The sequence below is a fragment of the Bolinopsis microptera genome, chromosome 2, assembly GCF_026151205.1.
Source record: "Bolinopsis microptera isolate Bmic1 chromosome 2, MBARI_Bmic_1.0, whole genome shotgun sequence".
In the NCBI taxonomy this organism is placed as follows: Eukaryota; Metazoa; Ctenophora; class Tentaculata; order Lobata; family Bolinopsidae; genus Bolinopsis; species Bolinopsis microptera.
The window spans coordinates 14071313-14083919 of NC_087073.1; the positions used below are offsets into that span (position 1 = coordinate 14071313).

General features: G+C 40.3%; 1 protein-coding gene across 2 annotated transcripts in view; it reads right to left on the minus strand.

Moving 5' to 3' along the window:
* Positions 1-4056: 4056 nt before the first annotated feature.
* LOC134826351 (activin receptor type-2B-like) overlaps positions 4057-12607 on the minus strand; it is a 34147-nt gene continuing 25596 nt past the window's right edge. The window contains exons 9-10 of one of the 2 annotated variants that reach the window (XM_063838689.1): positions 7775-7899; positions 4057-4841 (exon numbers count right to left, since the gene is read on the minus strand). In XM_063838689.1, coding sequence (XP_063694759.1) covers positions 4692-4841; positions 7775-7899 — 275 coding nt within the window. In that variant the 3' untranslated portion in view covers positions 4057-4691. The remainder of the gene's footprint in view (positions 4842-7774; positions 7900-12607) is intronic. The other variant, XM_063838687.1, reaches the window with a different exon arrangement.

Sequence of the window (12607 nt, forward strand, 5' to 3'; positions counted from 1 at the left end):
GATACATAACTTCGACTCACGTCATGAATCACCATGGTCATGATCTCATATAACACAACGGTATGTGAGGACATCACAACATCACGTAAACTGATCTGGGATATGATCAACTGTTTTCACACGAAGAGATTGCACAGTGAAACGAACAACTTGAGTCACAACGTAGACGACTCGAGAGACAACTAGTATATTTAAGACCGATGTTGGGAATAGAAGTATCTTATTATTTAGTTCCAGCTACATCTCAACTACTACAATAACAACCATGTACGATGATCTCCTGGCATACTTCCAGACCACTTGGATCCAGGGACTAACGACTGCCTCCGGCACCGGACGAGCTAAATTCCCTCCGTCCACGTGGAATGCCTATGAACGCAGCCACTTCAACATGAACCGGACAAACAACGTGGTGGAGTCCTGGAACAAGAAGTTCTCTGCTCTAGTCGGACACGCAAACCCGACCATCTACAATTTCATTGCAGCAGTCCAGATGGAACAGTCCTCGACAGACAAGAAGATCTTAGCGAATTCGCTTGGAGAGCAGCCGCCTAAGAGGAAGAAGGCCAACAGCGACAAGGATAGAAGAATCCTCAGCATAGTTCAGAACTACCATTCGTACGAGGATGATATTTTAACCTATATTGATTTGCTAAAGAGTGCTATGTGAAATGTTTATGTTATTGCATGATATAATTCTATTCGGGTTTTGACAAAATTGATTGATTACATTGTGATTTATATTACCTTTAAGCGTTCTCTATAACCCTGTGTATTTTGTTTTTAAAGTTACAAAGAATTCGAAATCAGTACCACTAAAATGATTGAATATAACTGATATAATTTATACAATTTGAAGTACGTTGTGTGATGTTTCAGGTTTTGTAGTATTACCAGTCGAGCATTTAGGACATGTGATCGTTTTACGAGACTTCCGCCCAAATCATGGGATCGACCTCCGCCCTCGCGACCTCCGCCCTCGTGTCCAACCTTTTAGGAAACTTCCGCCCTTGCGTCCTCCGCCCTCAAGTCTTCCGCCTACGCGACCTCCGCCCACGCGTCTTCCGCCCTCCTGACCGGTTCCCGTTAGAGATGGGTCTAACTTAGATTTCTGGAAATTTTCGTAAAATTGATCACTTTTACACCGTCTTTTTCGCTATCTTTGTGAATTGTGTTCATACCGACTGATTTATGACCATTTTAAGATGTAGTAGTTGTACAGCAATACTAAGGTAACGGGACTACTGCGGCCCGGACCCTCTACCGGCCAAACCTTGTTAACCTCATTATTTTAAGATGTGCTGGGTACAGTTTCTCATCACTCAATTATGGGCTTCTGACTCACATCATTGTAAATTCTCGAGGTCATAAATCGGTAGGATAAAACCAAGCAATTATACATTTTGGCACCATTTTGGCACCATTTCCCTTAAACCATCCAAAAAAAATTGACCACTCAGTTCAAATCATTGTCAATATATATTAGAAGTGTCCGGCCACACTCACTGTGATAGACAACATTTTTCACAACTTTCTGGAACCTTCTGGATAACAGTATCTAGTAAATCTTCAATGACGGTGATAGAATTTCAGAAATACTTCAAGAATTTAAAAAGTGATAGTTTGATGGGTTCTACTTCTAGAGCCTCATCAGTGAATTATAGTTCTCACTTGTAATTTTCATAATGGTGATTGGTGACCATTATCGTAGATATTTGTTTTTCAGCGGTGTAATGTCAGTGTTTTTGCTGGGGTTTCAACAGTGTTCTAACTTGCTTCTTAAGATTGCACTGAATAGGATTAGCATCAAACATGGTGATCTGACAATGTAGTGTCCAACTTTTGATAGATGTGGGGCGTCCTTGAGCAGTTATTTGAGATGAGTACAGCAAGATCTCTGACTGTTTTAGTTTGTTGAATTGTTTTCTCATGTAGCTGAACAGTAAGTCTTCATTTGTACAGTATAAGTCCTCATCTGTACAGTAAGTCCTCATTTGAGAAAGGGAGTTTTCTCAGAAGCAGGATTTTTGAGCTTGCAGTTGATCTTTCGAAATTCATTTCATTAAGCTGCATTTTTCATGGCTCTGAAGTCTGAAGGTCTATTCCATTGCGACAAATGTGCCAGTCAGACTTGATCCATCAGTTTTAAAGAGTGATAATTGTTGCCGTTATAACAATATCTGTTAATATGTGCTATGACTCATGCAAATTACACCATTTAGTTTAGGTTAACTCAAAGTTGAAATGAAAATTGGCACCATGATCTTTGAGTCGACGTTACAATTATTGACTTCACGTTGAGTGACGTTACAATGATTGAGTGAAGTCACGTGCCATCATACCATCTACATGGCATCTACTGCCGCTAAACCCTGTTATTTCAGTCATGGCACTGCAACTGCAACTGCGGTCAAGTAGGAAAGATTATTCGAAAGTTGACAATATTAGAAATAGCTTCTTACTTGACAGTATTTGATTGAAATTTGAAATACCGTGTTCATTATTACTCAATTCTAAGTATAAATGATACATACCGAACAGCTGCATGATATGTCATTATTTAAACGATTATAATGATTGTGAATCGTGTCCAGGGTCCAATTTGGAAGTTCAATCGCCAATGTGACTAAAAAGTAAACATGTTTGTTAAATTGTTACATACAGTGATCTATGGGTTAATTCAATGGACCCATATCATACTTTCAATGGCCCACAAGTGGCAACCCTCTAAGGAGATGATTCTGGGGAAATCGATGGGAAAATGAGGGGGGAAGAGTGACAGGTCGAATGAGGAGGATTAAATTGGTTTGTATATTGACTATTGTTAAGGGTGTCTAACCTTATAACTGGAAAATTACCATAATTGTTGAAATTTACTGCATATTGTTTGAATAGTTTTGTTACACTCTTGTCCCGCTTATATTATACATGATTTAGCACAGTCGACTGTCGAGCAATAGCACATCATTTGATGGGGGCATGCTGCACGAGAATTGAGAAGCCGTACAAATTGAGTAAATTTGGCACACAGTAAAAAAAGGCTTGTCTGGTACTCTGGTAACAAAAGTTTAGAATATCCAAAAACAATTATTACATAATTTATGCAGCCAACGTCTGACATGTGTCGAAATGATACGATACTCATTAGTCATTTACAATTCATGTATTTTATTTAACATACATGTCATAAGGGGCCATCTACTAAGGACGTCCGGCAAATAGGGAGGGGGGTGGTTTTGGAATTTCGGACAAATCCGGACAGGGGGGTGGTTTCTGAAAATCCGGAAATTTTGGCAGAATTATAACGAAAAAGTTCCATTTATTTTGACTCTGACACTAATTACTCTGTAAGTTTAGATCCCTGTATTTTGAACGAGTACTTAAATGTATAACTGTGCTAAACTTGTTCGAAACTAAATGTATTATTGTCTATTTTAAGCAACTACACATTTTATTAACAATGAATTTGAGTTGGTTTTATTTGTACTCTTAAAAGAAGCTGGAAATCCGGACGTCCGGGGGAAGGGGGTGTTCTGAGTAGATGGCCCCTGCAGTAGTAAGTGACATTAGCTGCCATGATTCAGAGTTCCATATTAACTATTCTTGAAGTCCCTATTTCGGAATTAGTTTGGTTTTGATGAAATGCCAGTTGAATTGCAGAGTGGCTGGATCCTTTCCATACCTGTAAAAGCTCCGCATGTGAGTTGCGCGCAACAACAAACTCCGCGCGCGGCGGCAATATCATAGTATTATATCATGCATATCACGTACCAGCTAGCTAGACGAGTGGCGCGCCGCATGGAAACTTGGTTGGAAGACACTTTTGCTGCGGAATTTATCTTCGCGTCTTCCTGTCGAGCGTCTGCTATGGTCAGTAGTTCAAAATTTAGGCTACAGATATACGGAATCGGATTAGATTATCATGTAATGGAATGCGTTCCACACGTAAGATTTACTCCTCTATTTCTTTGATGATTTACAATTTCATAGGAAGTGGGAAGCAAATTGCCAGCCGGAAGAGCGTAAGCCTTTTAAAAGCTAAAATACGGCGCGTTAGGTAGAAATGTTTTAACATCGTTACATTGTCGGGTGATCACAAATAAAAGGGGGATTTTTTAAACTTGTTTTTTACAAACACTATATAATTTGTAACTATAGCACAATATTATATCGATCAACACAGAACTGGATGCACGAAAAATTAAAACTGACAAGAATGCCAATTATTCAATTTCCCGGCAGTAAATATACATATAATTTTTTGTTGCTGGGTAAGGTCTAGACACTAAACAAACATGATATTATCGAGCTTACTTTCGAGGAATATAGAAAACCAATTTAGGAATCCTTAAATATAGACAAGGGCTAATATTTGATATTAAACGTTCCATTCCTCTAATAAAATACTTGCTACTCGTATGTCCAATAAATTACTCATAAATAATACGTCTAATAAAGCTACCAGTGTAATAATTAACATGACGGGCAATTCAAGGAAAACTGTTAGTTGACAATAAATACTTTGTTAGTAAATATATTGCCTGAAACATCAATTAAAAATGATCTTGAATCCGTAGTAAAAAGGTTAAAAATCCCGAACAAATATAACTACAGGTCTGTGGACTAGCACTAAATGTAACCTATCAGTAAAGATGTCCCTCTGAACCAATGGTAACCCCGGAAAAATGAGCCTAGAAAGATGTGTCCTGAGTGCGTCCGCCGCAGAGCGCATCCAGCGCAACAGGATCGCGCAGGAGCCGGTGAATGCAGTGCGCTGTGAGACGCTGTGAGGGTACCGCTTTCCATGCCAGCTGAACCAACCAACACAACTTCTTAAGCTCCTGACAAGATTGTTAGTGTTAACTACGATATATATTAGTATTAGATATATAAGTTATATTGCAGGGAGAGTATTTAACGAAGAGGAGATATGTTGACAGATGCTGAGGTTTTAAACTCCCGCACTGTTCTTCACAACCAAACATTGCCGCCAGTCCTTCTGTTAACAACACACAACACAACGTCCCAACATTTTAACTCTCAAAACCTTTGAAAACAAAGACGCGACTAGTACAGGAGGGGGTGGGTGAGGAGCGGTGTTAGCGCACCCAGCAACCCCGTCCCAGACATTACAACACTCCTAATACACATGGGACATAACATGTTGCACACTGCTAACAAATTCCCTCTTTTTATTGGCCGCTCAATCACGTGTCTTTCCCCTCAACATACACAAAACATGAATAATTTGTCTGTCATCAAGTTTAAATAACATTTAACAGGACATGAGAGACCTTCATATTCGTGGATGTAAGCTATGTCGCCTGCAATACTTTCTGAAGTAACGACACACTATTTTACATGGCAGAAAAAATCTCGACATAGCCTGTCCTTTGCGTATCAACGCCCAACTTAATGTTACCAATATAATACTGCTATATATACGAGCGACTAAATTTGAGAGTGTAGTTACTAGTTACGACGCGTATAATGATTTCTTCAAAGGACTTCATTACAATTGGTCCTTTATAAATAGTATAGGATCAGAGACCAGTTACCGTGATGGTATTACATGTGAAGTAGTGATGAGAGCTGAGCCTCGTACCGTGGCCCTGGTTCAATGTGTACAGATTATAGAGTCAGTATAAAAACTATTGTACCATTGACAATCCCCTCCCCCTCCCCCTCCCCCTCCCCCTCCCCCTCCCCCTCCCCCTCCCCCTCCCCCTCCCCCTCCCCCTCCCCCTCCCCCTCCCCCTCCCCCTCCCCCTCCCCCTCCCCCTCCCCCTCCCCCTCCCCCTCCCCCTCCCCTCCTTCTATAAACATTTCAAGGGAGATGGCACCCCCAGTGTAACTCACATAACACAGACAATATAGAATAATATACGATGAGGTTGATATTATGATGATACTGGGTACACCCACACTGGAGATCAATTATTTGGGAAATGGGACACGGGGACACACTAATAATCTTATTTACCGTGGAGGACGCTAAACAACTGAATACAATGAAATTAACCCATATATCATTGATAGACACAGACTTATTGACGCTGACATGGTGACTATGCTGCTACCCTTAATATATGCTATATCATTGGCTAGCCGATATTATGATAACACATGGCAGTACTTATTATATAGTATATATTGTAGTGAATATAGTCGACCTTGGCATTTTGATTGTCAGTAATTTATCTCATTGGAGGCCTTTAGTCTTTATCTGTTATTATATTTATTACATTTATTTACTAAGCTAGGTTATGTTCCAAGCAGAGCAAGGATCACGAATTAAACTTGCATGGCACGTGACGCGATTGTTATCGTGAATAGCTGTGGCTCAAATCCAGTAACCATGAAATTATCACGACAAGTGGCCTCCTGTTGAGAGCAAATTTAACATGGAATAAATGGAATAAAGTTCGGCTACAAAGAAATAAATGTGTATTTGGGCAACTCGGCAGGGCGCTACATGTAGCGAATATGTTACCTCTCATGCCTCAGCTAAAAATACGCTTAGCAAGTAGATTGATTTTTAAAAACAGTTCGGACAGCTATTATACATCACATACAATATGCATTTTATTAATATTATAGCCGCACACTCCGCCTACTTAGCCTTACTTTACAACATGTTAGACATTTTGGAAACTAACGAGTTTCCCAGATCATTTCTTTTCCGGCCGATCCCCGTGAGAAATTATTCTTTAAAGATATTCTATTTTTAAAACACATAAATCCAGTAAATATTAGAAGAAAGTTACTGTCCGCAGAAGAGTACGTGCTAGTACTCCGGAATCCAAGGAAAGATGTTCAATGACCATGACCGATAATGACGCAAACTGTACATTCCCTGCTATTCCGCGGAACTAACTAACGCCCCGAGTAACTGTAATTTGCACTTTTTATCCTACAAATCTGATTCCGTTCCAGAAATCTTAACTTACAGTAGCTCTCTCAGTACACTAGACACTAGATTTGTTCGGTAAAGAGAGGGAGACATAAAGGAAGGTAGCCGGGCTATACCGGAAGAAGAATGTTCACAATGTCGGTCACTGTGTGGAGCATCACGGAGTCTTACTTACACTCGCCCAGTATATATATGACAGATAATACGAGCATATAATATACTGGCCAGCGCCAGGTTACATCACTGATAATATTAGGGAGGTGACACATTGTCCGGCTACACTCACCAAGTCACACCCTCATTTCATTAGTGCACACTCAGCACGGCTCACGTGATCCACACGTGATCCCGTCATATGAGATCATATGAGCGCGCTGTGTAATCGCAGATAAGGTGAAAATTGAGTGTAACCATTTAGTTAGTGTACCGATTAGCGGACCAATTAGCACGACATCCAATGTAACAATTAGTTCCACAATTAGAGTGACAGATGAGAGCGCTAATGAGTGACAGACGTGGGGGCGGGAGGAGGGAGCTATATGTGCTAGAATGTACAGTGCCCGCTTGATAATGTAGCTGAGTTGTTTAACATGCACGCAACGAAACCGGACATTAGGGTTTTTAAAGTTGGGTTAGATTACAGCGGCCTTGCTGCGTCCTTTGAGGGAATTAACCTGCACCGTCGAGGCGGGGTGAGCGCTAACACTGGCCACATCGTAAACAATAAACATTTACTGGACAAAATACACATCTCACATATATATATATAAACACGACACACCAGTACAGTCTTAAGAGTCTTATTATTATAAACTGGAGATTATAGTGCCGTTGAATTAGAGGGGTTTGAAGTATACTTACAGGGTGTTGAAGCCAGACGGCGTGGAGAGTAGGTCTGGTATCTGGAACGATCTCCGACATGTCCCCCAGTGTAGGATGAGATCCTACGTATTGCTCGTAGGGTAGACTGAACGGCAGTGCTCCACCTGGGAGAACAAGGGTCATTAGTTAATTATGTTAATTATGTTAATTACCCTGAAACTAAGATTACTGAACCTGTTTAATTCCTATAACTAATCCAAATTTTGCCGGCAATAAGTTGGTCCGAAATTACATGGTCAATGTAACTGTATTTTCTGTAGGTATGACATTTTGGAATTTAACTGGGTAGGTTCCAAGGTGGGTTTTCAGAAATTAGGTACTTTTAAGTACAAGTCATGTAACTATACTTGTAAATTATACTGTATAAGAATGTTTTAAGCCAGTGTCACGGCTCTGAACTATAACGCTAAACACCCCTCTAGACTATGTCATTTACAGGACGCTTTACAAGATGCGTCTAGCCTTTTGTTCACAAATTAGCTCCGCCTGAAATAACTTTTTACCTTGTTTCATAAGTTCACGACTATAAACCTTAAATTATAGACCAATTTAAACTGGTCTCGGGTCAGATGAACTCAACAATATATCCTACACGACACAACAAAACATGCCATTGTCTTATAATGGTCGTTTTAAATTGAACCTGTTATTTTAATAAGCTAATGGGTTTGATAAAGTTATATTAATTTGATAATTGCCCGTCATTTGTATTAAACTTTTCAATGTGGTCTGAGGTCTCAAAGTGAAGTAGACTACGCTACATTTATTGTGTAGAGAAGAGTCAGTTCAACCTTAGTGTATACTGCAGAGCACAGTGAAACCCAGGACAAGCATAAAATATGTAGTCCGTCAAAGGTATTTCCAGTTAGAAAGACAGTTTGTCAGCAAATTCAACCACTAGTCCTGCATTTGTCTGCGTTTATCGTTCACCTGATTTATTCTGTAATTCATGAATCAGACATTTAATGTCTATTATAGGATTCAGGGTAGCGAATGAACTTCTGAAGGCTCTACGATAATCGATACGTTGGATTCAAAGCAATTGCTGCCAGCAAGCGTTTACCTTTCAAAAGCAAGCAGAGTTATAATGGATGGGAAACTTCAAGTTATCCCTGGCCTCAGGATCGTAATCGTTTCTCGCGAACAGATAGATTGTAAACAATTGTAATAAATGTAAGTAGGCAGATTAGCAAGCTTGATACCCATTTTGAACTTAATGACCCGAACCAATAGATTATCATATGGCACGTGTCGCTCTCAGCATTCCAGAGCTCAGCCTCCAAATGACAGAATAATATGTAATGGAGTAATAGTTTCTATCAAGAGCTACTTAGTTAGAACAAAAGTAGCAAACATCCTTAGACTTGAAGACTGTTGCTTTCATTTATAAAGTCCCTCTAGTTAGGGAAAACAATTTGCCTTCTTCCCTCGGAGATGTTTGAAACTGTAAACACGAGTTCCAGGTATAGTCATATGACCCTAGGTAGTACAGTAGCCCTGCATATCCTCCAAATCATTTTATAAAACCCGGTTAGGTTTTAATATGATGAGCTCAATGGATATAATCGCCAGAAATTACGGGAGATTACCAATTGGGCTGTCTAATGTTTCAGGTTACAAAACTAAGTCTACGTTTATATCTTGGGTTTGGGGTGACCTTTGATAATACTCGGATACTAATTTAGTCGACCATAATGGGGGGAATTCTTCAAAAACTGTTAAAGATTGTGTCGTCTGCCAACGAGACGGCTATTAGTTAATGCGCGGGTTTCACCCCATCTTCCTAAGTGGATACAAAGTGTTGTTTCCCAGACCCTTACCCAGACCTGATAGTCGGAGGGAGGTCTCGTCTCCCCACTCTTGAAAATATCATTATATTGGAACTGTCGGAGTACCCGCCACCTCGCATTAACTCAATCCAGTGAAACAGATAAAAGCCTTTTAGTATACATGGGACTTTGGATATCTGCCAGATCTTTACCTAGGAAGCAGTACCCGACATCAGAGCAAAGCGTATGTACGGACTGGCCGATGACACATATTCGCGGTAGTTTTGCGATGTGAGCTAATGTAATAGCTCAGGTAATTACACTATCCAATAGGTCATAATCATATCCAATATCTACTTTTCTGGTGAAAGAGAAGCCAAAAACAAAAGATATGAGCTAACAAAGAAGCGAGTGTGCCTGTGTCTCCATTACGTCGTGTACAGGCTGTGGTGAATACTCTTATCTCCCACAATTACCACTTCAGGAACGTTTACCATACCATTCATATTGTCTTGGTCGATCCAATCTCGCCTTCGTCTAGAAGCACTGCATTAATCTTTACACTTACTAATACAATAATTAGTTCTATAAATGCTTCCACTGTGCTTCTCCTCAGCTGCCCCTCAGCTTTCATGAGGTCATAATTTCAGTCCGCCAGTCATCACACTTTAGCTGTGAAAATTATGTCTGGATAATGTCACAGAGTAACGTGACAGGGTGGCGTACTAAGGATTCTCTTATATCTCGCAAATAATTTTTAAGAACATAGTAATTGTCCTTCTTCTGCGGTAATGACAAGTAATGGACTGATCTCCCGACAAAAAATTAACAGATCATGGTTTCACAGCTGGTCAGGCACGTGCCCGAGAAGAAAAGAAAAGTTGCAGTTTTATTCTCGCCCAAGCTAAGACATGCAGCTCGCATTGTGATGGTTTCTAGTGAGGGCGGAGGTTTTAGATTTCAGGATAAACTTGGTAGGTATGTAAGCTTAATGTTTCGTACTGGTCGGTCTCGACGTTTTCCGCACAGCCCGTATTTATATTCTTTCATTACCGTATATTTAAAGGCGATGACATTGAATTACATGGCTTTTATATAAGCCCTGAAGAACAGAAATCATCGAAAAGAAGAGCTTTGAGAGGTAGAAATTAGAGGAATTTTTAAAAACTCAGGGTTGGAAGGGCTGGTTTTTAATTTGATTCTAAATAATATCACGATCGTCCGACACGCAAAGATCGCTTGAATTTTACCCTACCTTTGAAACACTCACCCTTCCAAAGGAATGTTGGACAATTTTCAAATTTCGCGTTGTAAAATTTCGGCGCTTGATTAAGGAAGAGGGAGAAAGCAGCTCACGTAAATGCCTGCCGACAAGGCCGGAGAGCGCCACTCTTCCAACATCTGACAGAGAAAGGAGGCCTCAGACACACCTACCTTACCAGCAGTATGTGGACTGAAGCCCGACAAGAGCGCACGTTATGTTGTCGTGACAGGCACCAGTAGACGTGCAGTTCGGTCCACGTTTACTGTACACTCTGAGACAGAGAGTCATCTTTCAGACTAGATATTATCAGAGCTAGATTACACTCTCAGAGCAGAGCTAGACGTTACACTTCTCATAGCAGAGCTAGACGTTACACTTGTCATAGCTAGACGTTACAATTCTCATAGCTAGACGTTACACTTCACAAAGCTAGACGTTACACTTCTCAGAGCTAGACGTTACACTTCTCAGAACTAAACGTTACACTTCTCATAGCTAGACGTTACACTTCACAAAGCTAGACGTTACACTTCACAAAGCTAGACGTTACACTTCTCAGAACTAAACGTTACACTTCTCAGAACTAAACGTTACACTTCTCAGAGCTAGACGTTACACTTCTCAGAGCTAGACGTTACACTTCACAAAGCTAGACGTTACACTTCTCAGAGCTAGACGTTACACTTCTCAGAACTAAACGTTACACTTCACAAAGCTAGACGTTACACTTCTCAGAACTAAACGTTACACTTCTCAGAGCTAGACGTTACACTTCTAAGAACTAGACGTTACACTTCTCAGAGCTAGACGTTACACTTCACAGAGCTAGACGTTACACTTCTCAGAGCTAGACGTTACACTTCTCAGAACTAAACGTTACACTTCTCATAGCTAGACGTTACACTTCACAGAGCTAGACGTTACACTTCTCAGAGCTAAACGTTACACTTCTCAGAGCTAAACGTTACACTTCTCAGAACTAAACGTTACACTTCTCAGAACTAAACGTTACACTTCTCAGAACTAAACGTTACACTTCTCAGAACTAGACGTTACACTTCACAAAGCTAGACGTTACACTTCTCAGAGCTAGACGTTACACTTCTCAGAGCTAGACGTTACACTTCTCAGAACTAGACGTTACACTTCACAAAGCTAGACGTTACACTTCACAGAGCTAAACGTTACACTTCTCAGAGCTAGACGTTACACTTCTCAGAGCAGAGCTAGACGTTACACTTCTCATAGCTAGACGTTACACTTCTCAGAGCTAGACGTTACACTTCTCAGAGCAGAGCTAGACGTTACACTTCTCAGAACTAAACGTTACACTTCTCAGAGCTAAACGTTACACTTCTCATAGCTAGACGTTACACTTCTCATAGCTAGACGTTACACTTCTCATAGCTAGACGTTACACTTCTCATAGCTAGACGTTACACTTCTCATAGCTAGACGTTACACTTCACAAAGCTAGACGTTACACTTCTCATAGCTAGACGTTACACTTCTCATAGCTAGACGTTACACTTCTCAGAACTAAACGTTACACTTCTCAGAACTAGACGTTACACTTCTCAGAACTAAACGTTACACTTCTCAGAACTAGACGTTACACTTCTCAGAACTAAACGTTACACTTCTCAGAACTAGACGTTACACTTCTCAGAACTAAACGTTACACTTCTCAGAACTAAACGTTACACTTCTCATAGCTAGACGTTACACTTCTCAGAACTAAACGTTACACTTCTCAGAACTAGACGTTACACTTCTCAT